At 33.8% G+C, this 26942-nt stretch overlaps 1 protein-coding gene across 6 annotated transcripts in view; it reads left to right on the plus strand.

The window, feature by feature from the left end:
* The window catches only part of LOC115889701 (neurabin-1), a 61256-nt gene that overhangs the window by 18154 nt on the left and 16160 nt on the right, over positions 1-26942 (plus strand). For 3 of the 6 annotated variants that reach the window (XM_030909760.1, XM_030909757.1, XM_030909762.1), the window contains exons 2-12: positions 1413-1559; positions 7808-8070; positions 11826-12340; positions 15126-15146; positions 15494-15660; positions 17649-17879; positions 21052-21325; positions 21382-21548; positions 25295-25606; positions 26101-26213; positions 26433-26486. In XM_030909760.1, coding sequence (XP_030765620.1) covers positions 1413-1559; positions 7808-8070; positions 11826-12340; positions 15126-15146; positions 15494-15660; positions 17649-17879; positions 21052-21325; positions 21382-21548; positions 25295-25606; positions 26101-26213; positions 26433-26486 — 2264 coding nt within the window. Of the gene's footprint in view, positions 1-1248; positions 1355-1412; positions 1560-7807; positions 8071-11825; positions 12341-15125; positions 15147-15493; positions 15661-17648; positions 17880-21051; positions 21326-21381; positions 21549-25294; positions 25607-26100; positions 26214-26432; positions 26487-26942 lie in introns of those variants that run through there. The other 3 variants (XM_030909759.1, XM_030909761.1, XM_030909758.1) reach the window with 3 other exon arrangements.

Here is a 26942-nt window from a genome sequence, read left to right on the forward strand (position 1 = left end):
GTCTCTTGCTGCTTGGCTTTGATGGCAGTTCCTATAGCTTCCTTCAGTGTGTTGATCGTCACAAGTGGTGGGTCATCTGCCACGGCCGCTCCCCTGCCCTGTCTTTGGCGAGTCTGTCTGCTTCCTGGTTGCCCACCACATTGCTGTGGCCTAGCACCCATTATTGTTTTGTAACTTAGTGTAAAATAAATTGTGTTAAATAAATTAAGACTTTTTATCCACACGGAACCGACGAAAACCGTAACAGTATTCACAAAATTTTCTTCTGGTCATTGTCTGTTTTAAATCAGGATGTTTTTGTAGAATGTTTAGGAGGGGGTTAAAGGTACAAGCGAAGGAAGTTTTATATCCTCGTGTATAGGAAGGTCAGTATGCGTCATAATTTTCTTGTACTCTCGAATTAGACTCTCTTGCCTTCTTAGTTCTGGTGGTGCTTTATTGCTCAGTGTTGGCAACCAGAAGGAGGGAGTAGTTTTTATACAGCCCGTGTCTCATCACGCATGGTTGAAGTCAGCTGTACATCTAGCTTGTGGGTGTGGTGGCTATTCAGCCAGACTGGTGCGCAGTATTCAGTAGTACTGAATACAAGACCCAGTGCTGCGCATCGGAGGGTGAAGGCAGTAGATCCCCATGTCGATCCGCATAATTTTTGTATGATATTATTCCTGGATCTGACCTTCCCTGACGTCTTCTCTAGGTGTGGCCGATATGTAAGAGTTCTGGCAAGAGTTCTGTCAAGTGTAACACCTAGGTATTTTGGTGTGGGATTGTGCTTAACAGGGTTTCCATTGAAGTATATGCTAAGTCGGCGAGAAGCTTGCTTGTTGTTTAAATGAAAACATATGCATTCAGTTTTATTTGGGTTCGGAGACAGCCTCCACTTTTTATAGTATTTCCATAATACTTCCAAGTCGTCTGTCAAGACGGCTTCCGTTTCTTCTACAGTCGGGCAGCTTACGGCAAGGGTAAGGTCGTCGGCGTACGCAAATTTTCTACTGGTCGTCGTTGGAATGTCGAAAATGGAAAGGTTGAAGAGAGCCGGTGCGAGCACAGATCCCTGAGGCAATCCATTTTTTAATGATCTTTTGTTGCTGTATCTCTGGTCCATTACTACACGAAAGAACCTATCGCATAACATATTATTTAGGAGAGAACTAAGTGTTCTGCAGGGGATAAGTTTTAGGAATTTATACAGTAGTCCTTCTCTCCATACCGTATCATAGGCAGCTAAAAAAAATTTGATTTAAAATGACATGACAAGATGTCATTGTCAGATTATATTCTATCGTAGACTGTAAAATTACAGATTAAATTATGTTTCCGGAGATGTTTGTACTAAACAAGCATAGAAAAAGTATGTGTATCGTGTGGCTAAGTAAGTTTAAATTGAATTTGTTTATTTTTTTTTTCAGGAAACCATGAAAATCACAAAAACGAAAATAAGACTGACGATTCTTTAATAGTGCCAAAAAGAACAAAAGTTTCTAGTATCTCACTCAACATTCCGGCCGCTGGACTAGGTAGTAGGCCTGCCTCTATTGTTACAACCTCCGATGAAGGTATGGTAGTAGTTCTATTTGATTTATTTTTTATTTTTTTAATATATGTTTTGTAAAATCGTAATCTACACAACGTTTTGCCTGTCGGTTTTTTTTGCCTGTCAGGAAAAACGGAAGTCCATCTAGAAAATGTACGGCAGTCCTCAGTTGGGGGAAACGTTTTCCAAACTTAAAATCTCGAGTATTTTACAACTCTAGCCACCATTATACAGTGTGTTTCAAAAAGCATGTGCCATCTCTCTTGGGGAGATTCCTCACTTAAAAATAAGATTTATTTTACATATCAATATCTGTACCTTATGGTGCGTCCAGACCTGATGAGTCGAGTGCGACACGAGCGCGAGACGAGGAGCGAGGCAAGAGCAAGACGAGTGCGAGACGAGAGCAAGACATTTTCTATCCATTTTTTGACGCAAGCCTGCCGCGAGACAAGCGAGTTGGATCCTATGGTTGGATCATAGTGAAAGGTGACCGGTTTGTGTAAATATGTCCGATGAAAAACCTGCAGCAAATAATAACGCATAAGTAATAAATTTTTGTATCTTTAACATGATATTTGATTTGTCGTATTTTATTCATTGTCGATTTTTTCCCCTTTTACCCTTCATTTGTTTCGAGATACGACGTCTTTTCCAAAATTCGTTTTTTAGAACAAAATGTTAAATAGAAATGTTATAGGAAAGGTTAAAAAGCACATTTGAAAATTACTGTAGAGTATACAGGGTACTTCAAAAAGTGTTACGGATATAGGTTTATAGATATGTTTTAATGGGAATACCCTATTTTTTATTTTATTGTTAGATTCTACGTACAATTTGGTAAATTTTTTTGCATATCGTATTACCTATATATCTAAAATAATAGATTTTGTAATAGTTCAATTTGTTTAAAGAAATGTTAGATTTCGGTACGGTAAAAAGTGTCAGTGATGCATAATTTGTAAATTCTATTAAAAAAAAATGATAATACATACGGTGTTCCATTTAAAAAATTTGAGATTATTTAATTTCAAATAGTCGAAATTCATAAATATATGTTGAACACACTGTAGCATGTAACTCAAATGTCTTTACCTATATCTTTTTCTTCGTCCTTATAAAACTATCCTTAACAAATTTTAGAACTCCAATTTCAAAAACAATAGCATGACTAACAATTTTTTACGACACTGAAATCTAACATTTTTTGTTTAATCAAATTGAAATATTACAAAAACTATTAGTTTCAAGCGGCGCGCAAACCAGAGCGGTGGCGGATGCGGTGGCTTTGCGGACAGTAACGGTACATGTAACTAAATTGAAGAGGGTACACTACCACGATCTGGCGAACGCGCCCGCCTTTTCTTGCAGCGAACTACCGCGCGGAACATTGCGGACGGTGCGGGCGGTACAGTAGATTAGAACGCTGCAAGCACCATTTACCCGCCAGTTCGCACGATAGTTAACAAGTAGAATCACCCTAGTTAGCATGTGTAATATAGAAAAAAATATTGAAAAAGTGCGTGTGCAACCAATTTTATATGATTTATCTAATAAAGCCAAGAGTAATAGTATATTGTTCTATTAGGAGTAAAAATGATACATTTCGTGGCGAGGTTATACGTTTGACGCGTAAAAATGCTTTACTTTTATGCCCAGGTGTTAAAATGGCGTTGTTATATTGTCAATCACGTAAAAATTAATACTTCTATGACGCTGGAAAAAAAAGATGTTTGTTCAATGTTCATTATTATTAAAAATGAAAATTTGTAATAATCTTCCCTAAACGGTGCTGACACTGCCCGCCAATTAGCTCTGTTATGTACGACGCACGGTGGCGTGCGGATGTTCGCGATCGCATTGTGACCGCACAGCCACCGCACCCGCCGCCGCTCCGGTTTGCGCGCCGCTTTAGGGGTATACCGTTTTAGGTACATATATAACATTATACCTGACATAATACATAAAAAAAGTTATAAAATTTTACGCAGAATCTAAAAATAATATAAAAAATAGGGTATTACATTTAAAAAACCATGTTATATCCGTAACACTATTTTGAACCACCCTGTATACTCTATAATAATTTTAAAATGTGTATTTTAACTTTCTCTCTAGTTTTTCTATTTTTTAATAATTCTTAAACACTTTTTAATAATTCTCTTTTATATTCTTCCCAAGGTTTTATTCATCGATTGTGAAATATCTACCCACGCATCGTGTTTATTGTTTTTTTTTAATATTCTCTATCTTTTGGATTCTTTATATTGGTTTTGCTTTATATAAATCGATGAATTTCAGCTGATCTGTTTCTGTCCAGGTCTCCATTTCAATATGCACTAATATCAGAGCTAATATCTCGCAGTCGAGCGAGCCTACCAAAAACACGTCCAGACTTGGCCGCGAGCTTTCTTTGATCGGCCGTCGAAAAACCGACAGGGGACGGATAGCAACGAGGCTCCGTGGGTTGTCTCGCGAGACGGTCGCGAGGCTCTTGCGAGACCCCTCCGCCCTTTGAAAAACACCGCAAATTTGGAATGTCTCGCGCTCGTCTCGCACTCGACTCCTCAGGTCTGGACGCACCATTAGAAGCAAACTATGTTAAATCCAAAATTGCCATATTTATGTTATATATCTCAAGTTACTTAACTTTTTGCTACTCTATCCTTTGCTCTTTCTCGTTTTACGCTATCTGTAGGAATAAATAAAATACTCTGTTTAAAATCAAATTAAGTCCAATGTCCGGCCCTGAGCTAAACAAAACTTTAAATTCGTTTTTCTCGAAACTATGTTTTGTGACTTAACATAGTCGTAGGTCCAGTTCTGTTATATTTTGTATCTACAAGGGGGTATAGTCTTCTTTTTCGATATATTATAATTTCCTTTCAAATGCCTGTAGTGATTCGAATGAGATTGTGAGGGTGAAAATTACTTTAAGAACTACATAACTTAAAAGAAAAGCTACATAAGGACGTGCATAGGTGCTATCACTGGAATAATTTTCTAAATAAACATGCGGGCCACTGACTTTTTTCTCTGGCTAGTAAAATCCAAACCAAACCAAAGCAAACTGTATTTTCTCGCCCATTTTTACAGGAACTTTTTTCATATTCTTTGATGAGGAATCAATGAGTACTTTGTTAACATTTTGGCCAGTTAATAACATTACAAAATTTTCAGGTTGCTATTAGACTTGAATTAAGGCAAATTATAAAATTGCGACCAAATCCCACCAAGGAGATCGAAATCCACAAAATATCAAGAGACAACTTTTAATCGCCATTAAAATGTCTTCATAACTGTTGTAATCGAAGAAAAAAGTCCGCGGACTACATTTTTTTAGAAAAAGATTCCACTGATAACCCTTATGCACGTCCCTGGTAACTTCCCTATTAGAATATGTAACACTTATAGTAACCTTTACCCTCAAAGTGTTAATGGAATCGCTAAATGTACAGGGTGTCCCACTAAGAATAGCTCTCGGCTGTATCTCGGAATGTATTTGCCGTAGGGCCTGCGAAAAGAAAATTATTACTAAAGAGGCTATGAGAAATTGCTGGAAATTATTTTCAAGTTTGTAGAACAGCCGCTAGAGGGCGTACCTGCTATAAAAAATAAGAAAATGGAGTTTTTACACAATTTTGCCAATTTTGCCTTTGGTACTATAAATAATAGCTTCATAATCTTCAGTAAATTTTGGATATTTTTTGTTCATTTTCATATATCTGCCAAAATAAAGTGGTGGGGGGAGGTTAGATCTGTTTTTATTTAAATATTAATAACTTCGGACTGAATAACCGAAATCCAACAAACGGGGGCTCGCTTAAAAGAGCGTTTCTTACTCTATATTATAGGTATAAACAATAATAATAAAGTTTGGAATGTAGACGCTAGGGGGCGCTGTCTTAGAATTTAACAAACATTGCGCGTTTTTTCAAAAAAAAATACGATAGTATATGTAATTTTATCTGATGGTAAAGAGTAATAAAAGCTTAAAAAGTCAGCGAAAACCGCACCTTGATATCTTTTTTCTGGGACTATCAAAATGTTGATATAATAATATTTTGATGTTTAAACTATCCCTTTGAAAGTAACTTTTTTCCAAAGCCTACCATGAATTCACTGAGGCGTCGTTTCTTGTTCACTGTCATTGATATCTTAATTATTAGATATTAATACACCTAGTATCGTATATTGGTACATCGTCAATTTTTTGAATAAAATAATCTTTTTTATTTTATTTTTTATAAGAATGGTCATAATCAAGAGGGCTAGTGATCCCGTATTAGATAAATAATGTAATTAAGGGCATATTTTTTCGTATTTATTATAATTTTGCTGATCACTTTGGTTTGAAAAGAGATTTCGCTGAATTTTTAAGCGTTTATTACTCTTTAGTATCAGCTAAAATTACATATACCTTCGCATTCCCTATGACTAATACTTTCCGAGATACAGCCGAGAGCGATTCTTAGTGGGACACCCTGTACAGGGTGGGTCAAATTCGACGCTTTTAAATGGAAACACCCTTTTCTATAGGAGATAGACGAAAACTAATATCGGTATCTGGAGCTCAATTTTCATCAAAAACATGATGGTGAAAACCGCACATCAATATCTGTTACCGTTTCGGAGTTACGGGGTGTTTTTCAAAAATGTGCATTTTTAACAAATCGCTGTAACTTTTTTGCTATGGAAAATTTTGTACTTCTATGAAAACATTTCCAAAGCACCTTTTTACGTAGAATTTAATGGTTTAAGTATAATTTTTTTTAAATTAATAATTTAAGAGTTATCAACAGAAAAATTGATTTTTTATTTGGGACTAAAATTATTGGACTAAAATTGGAATTAAAAATATAGATGGTCTATATTTTTAATTAACTGAAAAGAATTTAAAATTACCTTTCCAAAAATATAGCACACTTGATATTTTGTTATAATCCCCTTTGAAATACAGAATTTTTAAAAGTTCGCCACTTTTAACTAGTAGGCTTTGGACCCCTTATTGATGATTTGCCTTTAATGGAACTCGAAAACATATTTTTCCAGCAAGACGACGCACCGCCTCTGAACGCTGAAGTTATCTGCAAATGTTTGCAGCCAATTTCAAGAATAATTGAATAGCTAACCAAGATCCCAGCCGTTAGCTTTCGAGGCTGCCTGACTTAGTGCCCATGGATCTAATCCTATGTATATATTTGCGGAAGAATAAAGGTTAATAATTCTTCCCTATAATCTTAGCAAGAATTAAAAATACTTAGCAGTTAAGAGAGGGTATCTTTCACCCCTACTGAGTTAATGAATTCCGCGAGAAATGTTGAAAAACTACCCCGTCTGTCCATAACAGAAGACGGTCGATATGTCGAACACCTGTAGCAAAATCTCATTGGTTTGCTATTTATATTTATTGTTATTAGATATAGTTTAACTGTGTTGATGTTGGTTAAATATATTTTAAATTGTTATAAAATTCTGCACCTCTCATAGCAAATATTATTTTCGTTTTAATTGATGCTCACAGCTAGATTTTTTTGCATTACAGCCGGTGCCGTTCAAAGCCTACTTGTTTAAAGCGTGCGAATTTTTATATACTCTATAATATCTCGAGGAGGAATCGAGCCAAATATCAAGTGTGTTATATTTTGGGAAAGGTAATTTTAAATTATTTTCAATAAATTAAAAATATACAGGGTGTCCCATATAAAAAATCAAATTTTCTGTCGATAATTCTTAAATTATTAATTTCAAAAAAATTATACTTAAACTATTAAATTCTACGTAAAAAGGTGCTTTGGAAATGTTTTCATAAAAATACAAACTTTTCCATAGCAAAAAAGTTGCAGTGATTTGTTAAAAATGCATATTTTTGAACTCCGAAACGGTCACATATAGATATGCGGTTTTCACCATCATGTTTTTGACAAAAATTGAGCTCGGACACCGATATTAGTTTTTGTCTATCTCCTATAGAAAAGGGTGTTTCCATTTAAAAGCGTCGAATTTGACCCACCCTGTACATAAGGATATTATACTAAATCGAAGTAAAAAAAGACTTTAACCTCTTATAGCTACGAAACAAAGTGAAATCGGACCTATACGATAGGCACTATTTTTTTGGAACACTCTGTAGTTACGTCATTTTTTTATTTTACATTCTGAATTGATCGTGGATATAACATTTTGTTTCTTTTCGTTTCATTCTACATTACAACCACAAAATGACGATAACTGTTTAACATTTTTAATATGTTTTGTTTATCTTTTAAGGTGGATTTAATGAACCTTCGCCAAAGATTGAAGCTAGACTAAAACCCCACGAGGAATCTCTGTACGATTTTCCTTTGAACGAGGATATCCCTGTGAAATATAGCGATAACTCTCCCGAAGATGTTAGCGAATACTGCGAGGGAGACGTGGTCAAAGACAACCCCATTAAGCTCACTCAAGCCGAGATAGAAGCTCTTTACGCCGTTCCCAACAAGAACAAACCCGGCTCTAGTGTACCAGCTCCAGAAGAGAAGCAATATTCGGTAAATTTTACATTAAAGTGTTAATAATAATAGTGCCACACCCCTGCGTACCTATATTTAGGGTGATTATCTCATTAAAATTAATACATTAATAATTATAACAAGAAGTTAGATTTGCACTTTGCTCTCTTAATACTTGTCTAGAAATAAAGATGGCTTTAAAATACATAAAATAATTTGTGCAATATTTATTTATATAATTATTTTTACCAAGAGACATTTTTAGCCGACCATACCAATATATATAATAGGCTATTAGGATCGGCAAAAAAGAAGTTTTTTTAATTTCACTCAAAATGAGTTACTTGGGTCATGAATGACCTAAATACAAAATATATTCATGGTGTCTGTCTGTCTGTCCGTCTGTCCGTCTGTAACAGGATAACTCACACACAATAGATCTATAAGGTCGCGATGATTAACTCCCCTCCTAAACATTCTACAACACGATAACTCAAAAACCGCTGAACCGATTTTAACTAAATTTGGCCCAAAAATACTGTGGCACCCGAGAATCTGGCCATTAGTTTTTGGTGGGTGTGGGGGGTTGGTAAGGGGGTATGGGAGGGGGTTAAACATTTTAAAAAATCGTGACTCCAAAATTACAGTAGCTAGCGAAACGCGGTTTTCAAATTAAGATTAGGAATAATATTTGCAACAAAATTTGTAATAACATCAAAATCAGTCAAAGTCGCAGTTTTCGAGATATTAACATATTTTAGTATGGGCGGCTATACGTGCCTCCCGGCGCCAATTTTTTACGTTAAATAAGGCGTAAATGTATATTTTTTCACTCAGTAGTATAATACAGGGACGGACGAAAAGTTATTATTCTTGAAAACAGTAAAGAAACATATAGGTGGTGCCCTCTACAAGTAGGAGTCATATTGACATCGAAATCAAATTTCTCATGTTAAAACCCCAGATACCAATTTTCATCCAAATATCGACATTAGTTCAAAAATTATTGTATTAATAAAAATGAAATTTCTACACCCTGTATCTCCGGAACGAAGTATTTTATGACATAAGTTTATACGAACTTTTCTACTTTATATTTTTATGTGCAGAATGTGCTGCTGAAGTTTCTACCAAGCTTCATAATTATACATACAGGGATTTTATAAAAAAAAATATGGTTTTACAGGGTATTTCTTAAATATTTTCAAAAAATCTTTTTTTTTCATTATAACTACATATAAGCACAGTACGTAGATCGCCGAGTAGCGACAGAAACCGTCGGCTCTTTTGATGTGGTGGGACCAAATTTTCTTTCTCTCTCTTTTGACGTGTTTGACAGATACACTACGTATTTAACTGCTCAACTTATGAAGTGGTCCTATAAACATGGTATACACTGATCACAATTTGAAGTGGAATTAATTATAAAGTTTTATACATATCTTTTTTGTTTTGTTTTATCCTTATTTCTAAATTTGAATGTATAAAATATCTTACTGGTAATAAATAATTAAAAAAACGATTCGTTGCCTGAGCTATACTTAAAATAAAGTATATAGAGATATTTGATAAATGGCAACAGTGGCAACTTCGCTTCTTCGTATGACAGATAACCTACTTATTTCGCGCAGCCGCAAAGAAAATTGAAAACGGGACTGTCGCTATTCGTCGGTTTAGGTACTCTGATATAAGTAAGAAAATAAAAGCAACGGGAATATTTTTTATTAATTTTTTTCTTTGTTGTCCTGTAAATAATCGCTACCAACTCAAAAATGTAATTTTTTTAAGGAACCAAATTTGTTGCAATTGCAATACTTGAAAAGAAAAATGTCAAAATGTCAAAGAAAGTCTTTAAAGTTACTTGAACGCATTAGGTCCAACTTATTATTTTCTATAGGCCATATTGCAACCTCGGTAATCTGAAAAAGAACATTTTTAATTTTTTTTTTCAATTCTTTGGGGAACAGTAAAATCAAATTAATGCGTTAGAAATCATTTTCCTAAAGGAATCAAGTCCCTATTTATGTATGAAACTCTCTACAGGGTGGGTCAAATTCGACGCTTTTAAATGGAAACACCCTTTTCTATAGGAGATAGAGAAAAACTAATATCGGTGTCTGGAGCTCAATTTTTATCAAAAAGATGATGGTGAAAACTGCATATCAATATCTGTTACCGTTTCGGAGTTACGGGGTGTTTTTCAAAAATTTGCATTTTTAACAAATCGCTGTAACTTTTTTGCTATGGAAAATTTTGTATTTTTCTTTAAGTATAATTTTTTTAAAATTAATAATTTAAGAGTTATCAACAGAAAAATAGTTTTTATATTTGGGACAGCCTCTATATTTTTAATTAACTAAAAAGAATTTAAAATTACCTTTCCAAAAATATAGCACAGTTGATATTTTGTTATAATCCCCTTAGAAATACAGAAATTTTAAAAGTTCGCCACTTTTAACTAGTAGGCTTTGGATCCCTTATTGATGATATGCCCTTAATGGAACTCGAAAACATATTTTTCCAGCAAGACGACGTACCGCCTCTGAACGCTAAAGTTATCAGCAAATTTTTGCAGCCAGTTTCAAGAATAATTGAATAGCTAACCAAGATACCAGCCGTTGGCCGTCCAGGCCGCCTGATTTAGTGCCCATGGATCTAATCCTATGGATATATTTGCGGAAGAATAAAGGTTCCTTATTCTTTCGTATAATCTAGACAAGAATTAGAAATACTTAGCAGCTATGAGAGGGTATCTTTCACCCCTACTGAGTTAATGAATTCCGCGAGAAACTGCCCTGTCTGTCCATAACAGAAGACGGTCGATATGTCGAACACCTGTAGCAAAATCTCCTGTCTTGGTTTGCTATTTATTTTTATAGTTATTAGATATAGTTTAAATGTATTGATGTTGGTTAAATATATTTTAAATTGTTATAAAATTTTGCATCTATCATAGCAAATATTATTTTCGTTTTAACTGATGCTCACAGCTAGAATTTTTTTGCATTACAGCTGGTGCCGTTCAAAGCCTACTTAATTAAAGCGGGCGAATTTTTATATACTCGATATCTCGAAGGGGAACCGAGCAAAATATCAAGTGTGTTATATTTTTGGAAAGGTAATTTAAAATTCTTTTCAGTAAATTAAAAATATACAGGGTGTCCCATATAAAAAATCAAATTTTCTGTTAATAATTCTTAAATTATTAATTTTTAAAAAATTATACTTAAACCATTAAATTCTACCTAAAAAGGTGCTTTGGAAATGTTTTCGTAAAAATACAAAATTTTCCATAGCAAAAAAGTTACAGCGATTTGTTAAAAATGCATATTTTTGAAAAACACCAAACAGATATCGATATGCGGTTTTCACCATCACGTTTTTAACAAAAATTGAGCTCCAGACACCGATATTAGTTTTTGTCTATCTCCTATAGAAAAGGGTGTTTCCATTTACAAGCGTCGAATTTGACCCACCCTGTACATAGACGTAAAAAGAAATTCTAAATAAATTTTCTCTTTGGCTTTTTCGATATTTTGTCGCTAAATCCCCCACTCTTTTTATTAGTAAAGATGATTTTTTTGTAATTTCCCGCCCTGACAGTTTTTTTTGTTCATGGGTATGCTGAAGAAATTCCACATAAACACAAAATCATTTGCTGCCAATCTTTTTGCACACACCCTATAATATCTATAGGTTTATAATGGGTATTTTTACTAGAAAACAGCTTTGTTATTGTCCTACTAAAAGAAAGAATATTTAACTGATATATTTGGTTTTAATTAATAATTTAGGTGCCCGAAAAGAGAAACCTAGATTTCGACAAGACGGTATCTCCTACGGACTCCGATGCAGACTACGCGGTTCCTTACCGATCACCCACGGTGATTCACCAGAAATCGGTCACCTCGACTGATTCCGACGCCTCCCAGGTAACGGTTATACCGGCCCAGCATTCGATCGACTCGGATATTATGTACAACAGTCAAGCGCCGATACTCAATTCGGTATTATCGGAATTGGAGAGCCAGGAGAGCTTCGATAACAGCTGTCAGAAGTTTTTGAAGAACGAACGCGAGTGCGAATCACGCTCGGTCAGGCCGGAACCTTTCATAATCAGTCGGGAGGTGTTGCAGAATGATAAACATGTGAAGACGCCGGAGAATCAAAGGTCGGAGGCGAATATTTTGGACGCGAACGACGTGGAGTACGCTGACGCTAGTGACATTGAGCTCGAACAGCCTACTAAAACTGAAAAAGTCATTGACGTGATGACGCCGGATGAGGCGGAGAATTTACTTAGCGCAAAGTGAGTATTCAAACCTTGATCAAAAATTTGTTGCTTCTCGATCCTGAAATTTTTCATCTTTGTCTTTTCATAATAATGGGACTGATTGGTGTAATATTATAGGCTTGGTGCATTCTCCGCCCGTGCTGCCACCATCGGAGAATATCGTAAACAGCCAACCAAATAAATACACTGGTTTTAAATAGCGAATACCCGAAAAATGTGTTAATATATATATATAATAATATTTGGAAAGTATTTTAAAAAATTAAAAAAAAATAAAAAAGTAAATTTTTTGATATCCTCAGAAGGTCTAACGTGTATTATTTTGATATCCTCAGAAGGTCTAACGTGTATTATAAATATTTTGTCAAGCTAATAAAACTTTTTGGATTAGTAATAACACGCCTGCTACGATAGCGATCATAGTTTGTATGCACCGGTTTTACTAGTCGGGACATAACAACTAGGACTATTTGGACTGTAACGAAATTTACATAATTATAATTTTAAAACACGTCTATAAGAAATTTAAGCCAATAGTTGATTAAAAAGAAGTATACTATTAATAGTGATCAAATTATATTTTATCCTCATAATAAAACAGGGTGTCCCAGAAATAAGTGCAAGTATTTTAACTGGTAGTATAGTTCAACCCCAGAAACACGCCTATGAGGTTTTTTCGCGAAAAAAAAATTAAAAATTCGAAATTTTTTGGATTTTTTTTTATTTTTTAGTTAAAAAACATAATTTCTTGATAATATGGCAACGTAGGTATTAGATTAAATTTACAAGAAAGAAAATCCAGAAAAGATCCAGTGGTTCTCAAAATTTTATCAAAAAATCATCTTTTTTGGAAATTTTCAAAGTAAAATAACTCCGTTATTTTGGACTTATTAAAATATGTTTCTTTTATTGAGATCTACAACCCCTTAAAATACTTGCACTGATTTCTGGGACACCCTGTATTTGCATATTTAATTTTTTGATTATGTACCTAATGGGCGCTTTGTTTACTCACTTGTTATGTCGAACTGCCTGAATCCATTTTTGCTTTTGAACAAATCGGTGTGAAAAAGCTGAGAAGTTGTGAAATGTTGTTCCAGGAGAGTTGTATTTACTGTCCTCCGTTCACGCAGTTGTGCAGCTCTGAACTGTTCAAGAACGCGGTACTCTCACTCCATTCAATTGAGTCATAAAGTTCAGAACTGTTCCGCGCCATATGGAGACACCAGGCTATCGCGCACAGCTCCTTTCAGAACCGTTCTGAGTAGCCCAGGGCGTAAAGCTCTGGAACTTGAAATTGGCGAATAGAGGACAGGAATTGAGTGTTATTGCACCCGACAACCACGATATTATACACTATGGGTTCACGACATTTTTTCGGTAACTTTATTACCATTTGAAATTGTCACAACATAGCGCCTCGCCCAATTTAGGTTCTTTTACACTTAATTTTTACTACCCGAAACAGCGTTATATCACCCAAACTTGTTACGTGAGGATTTTATAGTTTCAATAACTGCACTAGTAAAAACTAAACTTTGAATATATGGCAAAGCCATGATTTCAATATTGCTTCACTGCTATCAACGTTAAGGGTAACCGGGACTACAGAGCCTACAAGTTCTGATTTCTGCCGTGCCGAGCGCTGCTGTCGAAATTTTAAAAATCAACTGAAATGCACCAAGCCTATACAAATTCCATCTCATGATACATATACAACTGGTATGCTACATACAGACTAGAATTGTGTTGATTCATACCATTACGTTATCTGTCAGGCAAGCTTTAGGTGCAAGCATGAGGTACTTTTTGACTCATCCTATCTCCCCACTTAGAGGTTAGTAACCCTTACTTATTTGTAATTAAAAGAACTTTGTGTGGTACAATATTTTTCTCGTTTTTAGTCTGGTGTTATTCTCAAGCTGCACTAGTAACTACTTTTTAGGCTTTTTCTAAGATTCAGAGAATCTCAAGTCTTGACACAATATCTTTCCAGATTTATACACTTTGCATAATGCCAATTAAAAAATGAACAATAAATAATACAAAATATACACCGAAAAACGCAACAAACTCAAATATGTCAAAGTGTGTCCACCCAAGACCTTCCACCTTTAATTTTTGAATATAAAAAAAATTTGACTCGGTTTTTATGTTCAGCAGTATAATCAAATTAATTTACCATAGAATTATATAATTGCTATTGTATCCCGTGGTAAAATTGGTATGTGGCCTGGGCTGGAACTCTGAACTAAATAACGATCGGTAGCGATGAAGAATACTGACCTTGGCCGTACAAACTAAACGGCAAGCGACAGTATTCTTCATCGTTACCGATCGCTATTTCGTTATAGAGTTCAACCCCTGGCTGCCTCATTTGCATTACATTCATAACCACTATGTAATCGACATGAAACATTTTCTAGTCACAACATTTGTTAGAGTGTACCAGTTATATGTATTTTGTAATACAACCAATATTACGTCAAATGAAATCAATTCAGAAAGTTGTTCCAATAAATGTTATTTAGCATTACTGATTTATTTGTACTCTATTTAATTATTCTTAAAAAAATATTACTAAGCATCACATATTATGAAGTTAATTAAAGATATGGCATAATAAAAGGTAAAATATTTCGCAAAATATTTTGCGGCGAGTTGTATCGCTGTATTTTAAATTTTATAAAAATATCATACTGATAATAAGTTTAGACTAATTTTAGTTGTATTGATACGTTAAGTTAAAGATAATGTAATTAATTATTATTTTGTTCCATAACGCCCTGTTTTCATAAAGAATTCTGGAGAAAAGAATTAGGTGAGTTAAACCAAGTAAACTGAGGTTATGGTGACTGTTGTTTTTAACAACACAATTTCGGGTTTTTTTACACTACTTACATGTAACACTTTTATTGCTTGATGTTTCAGTACATGTGTCAGCCGGGTTTACTATTGTAACATTCTTCCTTTACTGTGTTTTAAAAGAAAGGTAACAGGGAAATAATGTGATGTATGTAAATGTATTTTTTTTTGTAAAATGTGTCTTGGGCAATGGTCATATTAAATATATCTTTTAAAGTCATACCTTCCATAACACACAACGTCAGTGCTAGAATTTTTATTTCTGCACAAGGACTTTGACTTAACCTAACTTTTAATTTTTAGACCTGATCTTTTATCAGATGAAGAAGCACAAGAGGTTACAAGACTGTTAAACACAAAAGATCCTAAAGTTCAAAAATGGTTACCTAACACAAATTCTCTTTTACAAGACTCTATAACTGCTTCAGTTCACGATTCTTCTGGTCCTGTATCGTTAAATGATAGTTTAGGTATGTTTGAAGGTGGTAGCCAATGGTGTTTGCGAATTATGAAATAAAATATCTTCTTGGACTGACATATTGAAATTTCTAACGTTTCTACTTTATTATATCATTATCAAGTAAAAACCAAACATTACTAAAGTTACTGAAATAATCGGGTTTACTGGACAACATTAAATGAAATAGCGCATGATGAAATCACTCTAGCGTCAACTGATTTAGGCGGCCGATGACGGGCTTTCGCATGTTCTTCATGTCAATCTTGGGATGGCTAAGGACCATCTACATGTAACTTCGAGTACCTACCTAGATATTCTCTATTTTATGTTATGTAACATGTCGGAATCTGAGCTCCATTTAAGCTGCAAAAATTATTGAGACCGGTGCCACACTGGTGCTCTGTGGTTTAATGATGTTAATTTAGTTTTTGCTTGATCTTGATAACTACTAGCGATATACAGGATGATTCACGGCCATGGCACGTTCGACATTTTTGGAAAACCGGTGATAGCATTTTTTTGAAAATTTGGATTATCATTTGCTTCATCTATCTAAGTTGTTTTTAGCGTTACAGCGTTGTCGCTTCGTATTAAAAGTGGTAGAATCTTTGTTATTTTAAATGGAATACCCGGTATATTATTATATTTTTCCAAACTACTTCCATATCTCAAAATATCGTTATATATATTTGTTATTTTAAATGGAATACCCGGTCCCGGTATCTCTTATTATATTTGGCCCATACTTCAATATGGATGCGAAACATGGACGCTAAAACATTAAACGTCTTAATGCGTTTGAAATGTGGATGTATCCTCGGATGCTGACGATAAGTTGGACCTCCAGAACATCAAACTGTGAAGTTTTAAACAGAAAGAAAACTCGTGCACACCTAACAGGCACAATTAAAATCATAAAGACTTCCTACCTTCCTACCTATACCTTCCTAATGCGGCACTCAGAATATGGAGAAATACAGCTCATAATAGAAGGAAAACAATTCAATAGAATACGTAGCATGGGGAGGAAAAAGAAATCATGGCTACGTAACATAAGAGATTGGACTCACACCGACGGAAATACCCTCATTCACCAAGCTTTGGACAGAGAGTCATATGCCATATTAATGGCCAACCTCAACAGAGAAGGCACCAGAAGGAGGAGGAGGATAAGTATCAATTAGAGTTTACATGCTAAATTTCTAAAATTATCATGGTAGCGAAATTCTTTAAATGAAACTATGATAATAGAATTATTAATTTTTAAATATAAATAGCTCTAATAGAAGATTTAGGTATACGAACATGATATATCGTTGAAAAGCTGGTGGTGAAAAAAAAATTATTAGCCTTTTGATTTTTTGATTCATATACAAAAGGTTGAATTTAAAATAACAAAGATTTGAGTAATTTTATAACAAACAGAAATAAATAATATTTTTCTCTCCCTGTGTAATATCCAATTGGTTTATTTAGACAGATCGAATATAGACTTTCGTTAACTTATAACCCAAATTTCAACTTTATAAATTTTTATTTCGTAATGTTTATGCCAATTTTACACATTTTATTTTTTATCTCAAAAATTATTAGAGGTATAGGTTAGTATAATAGAAAAATTATGAGATATGAAAGTAGTTTCCAAAAATATAATAATATACGGGGTGTTCCGTTTAAAATGAGCAAGACGCTACCACTTTTCAAATGATGCGGCGACACTGTAATGCTGAAAATATTTTAGAAAGATGGAGCAGGTGCCTTTATGAAAATATCCAAATTTTCAGAAAAAAGTCTATAACCGATTCTCCATAAACGTCCAACGTGCCATCGCCGTGAATCACCCTATATACGATATATACTACACAAGTCAAAGGGCTGTGTAACACTTCAACATTAAACATAATTTCAGTTCAAGATTATAGTGGATTTTATAGTTTAGAATATCCACTTCTAGTTTCTCAAAAATGAAATATGTCGCTGACAACTTTGAAATTTTAGGTCCACCGTCTCTACAAGAAGAATCAGCTCCAGAATCTAGTTCAGCTCCCGATTCAAATGAACTGCATATTCAAAGATTTCTCGACAGCCAGGATAATAAAAAGGAAATCGAACCTCTCTCACAGTATTACGAATCGACTTCTAGTTTAGACCTTTCGACGCAGGACGAAGAAGAGTTTTTAAGTCACAAATTTGACGCCAGCGTTTCTGCATCTGACTCTGGTTTAATTGGTACGAAAACAGACTAAAGGTTGATTTGCATGCATCCGTTATCCGACGATACGATGTTAATTATATTGGTTGAATTTAGTCTTCGATTGGTTAGAAAATTACGCAGTTTTTAAATTTATTGCATTTTCATGCCTCCTTTCATTGGTGTCATTTTATATTTTCATTTCCATAACGATATCGCTGTTTTACTTACAGTCTAAGAGCTAGAAACATTTTCGAAAGAGAATTTTAAGAAACCGGTTCTTTAATATATCTTTTGCTATGCTCTCCTGAACAGAGTGCGGACCGTCTGACTGCCGGTAGACGTTGCGTTCACTACTGCGCATCATATCTGTATTCAACATCTGTTCATTATTGCGCCTCAGAAATTCACCCTGTATTACAGGAACTAAGGAGGTTAGGACAAACCTATGTGTAGCATAGTTTGATAAAAAAAAGTAGCAAAGTAATGTGAAAATCGCATCATTGTATCTCTACTCATAAACGAGAAATCCCATAAAACACACGAAAATAGGATACCCTGTACAGATGTGATGCGCAGTAGTTAACCGCAATAGTCTACCGGCAGCCAGACTGTCCCGCACTTTGGTCAGGAGAGCATAGCAAAATATATATTAAAGAACCGGCTTTCTTAAAATTCTCGCTTTCCCGACGGTGCTAGCTCTTGTACTATTATATTTTTTTATTAAAGTTAGATTAAACTTGTCCAAAAAGTGTCAAAAGTCAAAACGTTATGGTACGATCTTGTCGGGCTTTGACGGGCTGGAGTAAAAAAATTACGGATGAAAAAAGTTGCGCGAAATCGCTATGACCAATCAGAGCGCCGCACACTGGTCGCAATCGCTACTTTACGATGCAAAAAATGTTCGATATTAGTAAGACGAAAATTTTAACCTAGTTTATACTGAATATACCATAAAATGACAAGATAAATCTAAAAATACAAATAAAAGTGTTAGCCTTCATGTTTCAACCCCTTAGGAGGGGTGAATGTTACCCTGAGAATATTAAATGAAAAGAGGTGCAAGATGCACATCATTTTGAAGGTCTCATCGAGTACTTTACAATTCTAAAATCGTACTTCCTATTATCGTCAAAAAAATGGTGACATACTGTAAAAAAAATGACATGACAGGCTACTAGGAACATAATCTGGAAGGCTAAAGTACTCGATCAGATTTTTAAAATGATGTGCTTCTTGTCCCCATTCCCAATTAAGATTTTAACGATAACATATACCCCCACGCTTCCAGGGAAGTGAGACACAAGGGTTAAGAATTAATAAGTTTTTCTCTTGCACATATAATTATTGAAAAAACCTAGAGATAACAGAAAGAGAATACTAGATTAACAAAATTTGGTTTGTTCATCTGGATCAAAAACTATGTTGTCATTTAACCAATCTGAATTATTTGTTTCGAATCGACTTAGAATTCTATAAGACTCTTTTCCACTTTTATTGCAGTTTCCTAGTGAAACTATTTGCTGTGCGCTTCACTACAAGATACTTTTGGTTTGGTTGTTGTCTCTTTGTCTTCGGGTATACCAAGTCGGCGAATAGCATATGAAAGGACCGCCGAATTTTTTTATTTAAGACCACTTTTCCGTCGCCAAACTTCATAAAGCTCCCTTCTTGTCAACGACATATCTATTAGATAAATGTGTGTTACTCCGAACCGTGCACCTAGTAGCAGTTAATTATATAAGAAAATGTCTTACCAAAAAGCCTTCTAAATCTTGAAAAAATTGTATCGAACACGACCGGACAAGGTATGGTTTACCTTTGCGAAACCTGAAGAAAAGAAATATAATTTTTGTTTTAATCACCAGTTTAGTTTTGTTGAAAAAATAATAGACAAAAAATTATTTGCTCACCAAAATTTGGTCCTAACTATTACAAATTCCCAGCAAAACAACATAAATCACAAACACGTTGATTCACGTTTGCAGACATTACTAGATTGCAGTCAATATTAATGATTAAATATTATTTCAATTTTTAAGTATGAATGACTTCATACAATTACTACCTGTTATCTAATTAATAAAATACAACAAAGACAGCTATTTCGCAAAAAAATATGTCACCTGCGCCATCTTTAGACCTTCCTTTTTCGCATTTCATAGGTCACAGCCAACTACGCATCTTTAGGGTTTCCTAATATTTGCACTGTAAAGTAGCGATTTCGACCAGTGTGCGCCGTCGGACAATCCCATCGTATCAACGGATAATGGACGCATGAAAATCAAGCTTAACTACTAGAACTAGTGATGCTTATATATTTAAAATAGTATTTATACATCTGCAACTAGAATGTTCTCTGTGTAATAGGAGGACCGATACCGTAATTTTTAAATCACGCTGTTAACTGATACCGTGATTTTTTAATATCAGTGATATAAAACAGCGACGTGATCACGACTTTCATACTGTTCCATGGTTATAGTTAATGCAGGATATCATATCAACTGATCTACAAGTTTGTTGTAATCACGACTATCAGTCTGCTATTTCGGTTCAATATTATTTTTAAAGCAAACTATTAATTGTTTCCTAAATGCGCTTACTCGCTACTTTATTTTTATTGTCGGCTTTTGACAGATTTATTGAAGTTAAATTGTGATTGTATATGGTGCTTACTTTTTATATGCATCCTTAAGTTTGACGTAGAGGTCTTATATGAAATGTTAATTTACACATATTACAAGTCGCAATATTTTCATTTAACGGCTCAAAAACTTCCACAATTTACTTAATATTCTCTTTTTGTTCATTTTAAAAATAGGTAAACACTCTTTGGAGAATTCAAAACAATAAAACTAATAAATAAGTAAATAATTTTACAACCTATATCTAAACAAAATATCTGTTTATCTAAACAAAATATCTGTTTTTCGTTACGGTTTGATTTCAGATGTTTGTTGTAATAAGTTGCAGTCAGTTGCAATAAGCAGTAAAGTAGTCAGTGATCACTGATACTACAAAGGCCTCAGTCTTCAGTCTTCGACATTTGCTATACAGCGATATCGTAAAAATCTAAAACGTTACCAAAAGTCGTGATTGCGTGACAGTTTTATACAACTTTTGGTAACAGTTATTTACATGATTTTTTCAGTGATTAAATCACAATATCTGATTTTTCTCTAGCGTGTAACATTGGATTTATTTTAGATTCGGTGACGAGTATATCAGAAACTAACAATATCGAAACTGTAAGTGACGAAACCACGGATTACGTGCCTAAACCTGTACAGATCATAGGCGTAGAACATGGAGTTCATTATTACGAAGACGGTCACTTCTGGATGGAAGTCCCTGGTCTCCCTCCAGAAGAAGAAGATGACGATCTCGATTATCCAGTTTACGTTCCTAAGCCCACCAAAGTTAATTTTTCCGTGGAACCAATCAGGGTTTTTTCCACTTTTAGTATATCAGACTATGACAGGTATGTGTGGCTATTATATCAGTTTGATTTTAAGGTTATATATTTTATAATTAAAGGAGAAACGAAGATGTTGATCCTGTGGCAGCTTCTGCGGAATATGAATTGGAGAAAAGAGTGGAGAAAATGGAAGTTTTTCCTGTTGAACTTATCAAAGGTCCTGAAGGCCTTGGTTTGAGTATTATCGGAATGGGAGTAGGAGCAGATGCCGGTCTAGAAAAATTAGGTAGATTACCAATTACTATTACTAAAACCAATCAATTTAAAGGAAACGAGGGAAGGTTTTCTGTAAATTTAATTTATTATAATTTAATTATTGTGTGTATTAAAAATAAATACAGGTTGGGTTACATGCTCATAATTAATTTTGATAACAATGATAATAAAACGCATTACAGTTCCATTACAGTTCCATTACAGTTGAGGGTTGGAACTTATGGTGTGACAACAGCAAAAATAAAACACTAATTCGTCACAATCCACCAAAAGACTTCACCTTTGCATCTGCTGATGATGCTAATATGGTTAGCGAAACGTGCATCCAGTGCAAAAGTAAAGTGTTTTGGTGTATTGTAATGAATTAGTGCTTTATTTTTGCTGGTTTTATTCTAAAAAATGTTTCTTTGAAGGTATCCAGAAAATACAATAAATTACACTTGAAATTAGTAGTATGAAATTCTACCTATTTTTATAACATTACAAAGCAAAATGTACCTTTATCTGGCCTTAATCACAGAATATCTAGCTACGCAACAGAAGCCTCGTTACATGTATAAAATTGTAGGTAGCAAAAGGAGACAGGCTTTAAAAGCCTGTCTCCAAATCAGATATTTTGATGTGGTAGTTTCGCTACTACATAATAGAGGGCAATTAATTTAAAAGAAAACAGTTTTCTACAAACAAAATTTAAAAGAATTTTGTGCAGTGTTGCCATTGTGTCATTCATATCGTAATACTTCCTGATAAAGCCTACCTTCAAATTTGCTACATCATTTAAACATATTAAAATAGATCAGTGCTGTTTTTTTTCAGTTTGCCATGTTAGTTGGAATTAAATCTTATGAGCTAAATTATAATCACTTCCTGACGTTTGATTGTATAATTGAATCCTGAATTTTCATTGTAATTCGGCGACAATATAATAAGTATTGTTCTACTATTATGATACCACTTCCTGACGTTCGATTGTGTTCATACCAAGTTCATATCGTATAATCGGGAAAAAACGGCGTTAGCGATAGCTATGAAATGAATATCGCTGTCATTTTATATGTAAATTTATATGGGAAATGTCATCGATCGTCCTTTTCCAGCCAACTGGACGTCGTTTTTTTCAGAAGCATATCAAGTGATACCATAATATAGTACTATTTTTCGATTGGGCTTAAACTTGGTATACTATATCTTCAGTGACATTGTAATATCATGGTACCATGGAGCATATAAAGTGGTACCTTCTATAGTACCATATTTGATGACAGCAATATTAGGTACATGGCGGCAATAGGGCTTAAACTTGTATTCTACGTATTTTCGGTGACATTGTAATATGATGGTACTATGATGCATATCATCTGGTACCATAATATAGTACCATATTATGTACATGGTGTTCGATTGGGCTTAAATTTGGGATACTACGTATCTTCGGTGATATTGTAATATTATGGTACCATGGAGCATAATAAGAGGTACCATAATATAGTACCATATTACGATACCATTTCCTGGCGTTCGATTGGGCTTAAACTTGTTATACTACGTATCTTCGGTTACATTGTAATATGATGGTACAATGATGCATATAAAGTGGTACCTTAATATAGTACCATATTTCAATACCATTTCCTGGCGTTCGATTGAGCTCATATTTGATATATACTTGCGTATTTTTGATGACATTGCATTATTATGGTACCATGAAGCATATCAACTGGTACCATAATATAGTACTATATTACGTACATGGCGTTCGATTGGGCTTAAACTTGGGATACTACGTATTTTCGGTAACATTGTAATATGATGGTACTATGATGCATATAAAGTGGTATCTTAATATAGTACCATATTACGATACCATTTCCTGGCGTTCGATTGGGCTCAAACTTGGTATACTACGTATCTTCGGTTACATTGAAATATGATTGAACTATGATGTATATAAAGTGGTACCTTAATGTAGTACCATATTACGATACCATTTCATGGCGTTCGATTGTTCTTAAATTTGGTATACTACGAATCTTCGGTGACATTGCAATATTATGGTACATTAAAGCATATCGAGTGGTACCATAATATAGTACACTATTATGATATTATTTCCTGGAGTTCGATTGGGTCCAAATTTGGTATACTTGCGTTTCTTTATAAAGATTTGTTTAATTAATAATTTTAATTTATTCTACGAATTTTAATTTATTGTTCGATGTAGTTACAGCAACTTTTATGCCGAACTAATATATTATTAATTGTATCTGTCATTTTTTAAAATCTACCTAGGTCTATATAAATAATGTGGCAAACGGAAGAAATTTGTTATTATAGTATTTTTTAGTTAGTTAACATTTTTTGTACTGCATTTTAATAAATTATTTCCATTATTATTAAACTTATATTTCATTACTAACGTTCCAGCATTAATAAATATTACTATCAATCGCCCTGTATATTATTAATTTTAAAGGTAATTAAAGGTATTTTCTTAGTTAACATTATAAGGTAGTGTATATAAAAAATGTATATGTTTTGTAATAATATACTTAAAACTATTTTAATAGCCAAAGGAATAATTAATATAAGTGTATCTGACAAGAAAAGAAGAATAGAAAGAAACACATACTGCATTATACACAATAAAAAGAATGGGATGCCAATTCAAGTCTTTTTAAATCTGGCAACTGTGCATATTTAGCCGAGCTATAAGGCCGTCGACGAGCCGTCGATCCAAAACCGAAAGTTCAAAATTTCTAATTATATTCTGATTATGATATTGTCGCGCCATCTAGTATTCTATTTGTGCAATTTTAGCTCTTTCATTTCGAGTATTTTTCTGTTGCGTAGCTAGATATTCTGTGCCTTAATGTACCAAAATGTACCTTTATCCTATTGTACCATGTCAGGTTGTTACTTTCACATAGTATTTTGATATACCGTGCTGGCAACTGTTACTTTTGGGTCTGTATTATATCTTATTAAGTTGGTGTGAGAGAAACGTAAGTAAAGTCAAATCACGATCGCAAACCGCTTATTTTTAAGACTTTTTTTTTCGAAAAGATAACTAGAGAAAATCATTAGATATGTTTCTGAGCATCTGAAATGAAATTATAAGGATATCGTTAGGGTGTCCATTTTTTTTATAACGAGAAAACGTCAGTAATTGCGATAATTTAAAAACTCAACTTTTTAACACATAACACGCCATAACTGAACCGCTTTAGATACTGAAACTTTTTTTTTATTTTGGAGATCGGATCTTTTACACTTTGTTTAAATAAGATAAGGTAAGATTCGATAAGGTTTTTTTTCCATTAAAAATTTTAAATAACCCATCGATTTACTTTTAGTGCATAACAATTTTCAGCAATTGTGTAACTTTTTTTAATTTATAAAGATTTTCACAAACTACTTTCCATTTTTAACCTGCTTGTTATGAACTCTGGGATGAAAATAAGCTTCGATTATGTAAACATTCCTTTTCCATGTTGAACGAACGCTATAGTTGAAAAATAGTAATTTTTTACATTTACAAATATGTCGATTTCACAAAAAACAAAGTCATAACTTATTTTTTTCAAGAAGATTAAGAAAAGTTAACAACATTAATAATGACATTATTTACTAAAATTCATCAATTGATAATTTATTTTAGTATCAGTACCAATCACTAATCCTAAAATCACAGTATTGCAATCAACTATTTCAATCAATGTTGATCGCTCCGTATTAGTTAACAAAGATACTTTATAGGTATTTTCGTTAAAACGATAACCGCCAACGGTGCAGCAGCAAAGGACGGCCGCATCCAAGTAAACGATCAGATTATAGAGGTGGACGGGAAGAGTTTGGTCGGCGTGACGCAAGCCTACGCGGCCAGCGTGCTGAGGAACACGTCTGGATTGGTCAAATTTAGCATCGGCAGAGAGCGGGATCCGGAAAACAGCGAAGTGGCCCAACTTATTCGGCAATCGTTACAAGCCGATAAGGAACGGGAAGAAAGGAGACAGAGGATGTTGGAGGCAGAACAGCAGCAAAGCGACGCCAGCACTGTTCAACTAACAGGTAAGGTCTAATGTGGTGTGGTCAGTTTTTACCTTAGATCATATAAACTTCGTCGTAATGAATGTAAGGAACAATTGATCGCGGTTTTCAGGAATTTACTCACAAAGATTCAACAACAACACGATATTATACAAAATAATGACTAACATTAGGATAATTGTCAAATAATAAAGGACAACATTGCTGAAAACGCGCAATGTGACCAACATAGCGATAATAAAGGTTTAAACTAATTTTTGCAGCTTTAATCTAAATAAAATATCTGTTACAATCATTTGCTCTATAAAGTAAAATGAAGAGCTGCTCGGTATCTTAAATTATACAACAAATTTAAACATTTTTGCCAAAATTTCATTTAGTCAGGTTTATAGACTTTAGTGTCAATGTCGATATTATTTGATGACGTGCATTGGAAAATGTTTTGCGATTACAATAATTATAATTCATTATAATAATGATAAATGGAAAATGTAACTCTTATTAATTTCTTCTAGGATCGACAAATACTAGTGTTAGTGATGGTCCAGTTAGTCCGACAGTGAATCACGAAAGCCTCTTTGACAATGAACAGGATAACTCAGAATCTTTAAGAAATCTCTTGCAAGAGGTAAGATACTATATTTTGTTTTTATCATCTTTATGTTTTGAGATTGTATGTTGTTTTTTTTGTTTACTGCATTAGCATCATGATAACATATGTGGATTATTTGCATGCATTGATCATTAAACGTTTAGTTTTTTTAATGTATTTCGTTCATACTAATTAAATTTGTTTTGATTTTTACTTGTTTGTTTTGTTATTAACATTTGTTGTGTGTTGGTGCAGACACAGCGCAAGTTAAAGTTGTCTGAGCATGAGGTTACTCGCCTGAAGTCGAAGGTAGGTAAAAATTGTATCTGTCTTTTTTACAATAGTTTATAGTGGGCAAAGTATTCCAAATTCGGAAAACGAAATGGTACTGTTAAAACGAATGTATTATACATATATTTCTTTTAATTTATTTTTTGGTTGTACCGTAAAATGGGGTGAATAGAAACAGTTTCGTAGGCTATTAGCGATATACCAGTTGATAAAAATGTGGTATTATGTTCCCGAATATTTTAAAACATGGGTCTTTGTTTGTTCTTTGCGTATACATATAATTTGATTTTTGAAAAACATGCATATAAATTTTAAATAAAAATAACTTTTGTGTTTCTATTCACCTGCTATTCGGGAGAATAGAAACACACATTGATGTAAAGGTTTTTATCTATTCTATTTCCAACAAGGTGATTAGAAACTGATAATTATTACATATCTAAGTAGGTTTAGCAATAATTAACAATACATATA

The sequence above is a fragment of the Sitophilus oryzae genome, unplaced genomic scaffold, assembly GCF_002938485.1.
Source record: "Sitophilus oryzae breed Bouriz unplaced genomic scaffold, Soryzae_2.0 scaffold_829_pilon_pilon, whole genome shotgun sequence".
Lineage (NCBI taxonomy): Eukaryota > Metazoa > Arthropoda > Insecta > Coleoptera > Curculionidae > Sitophilus > Sitophilus oryzae.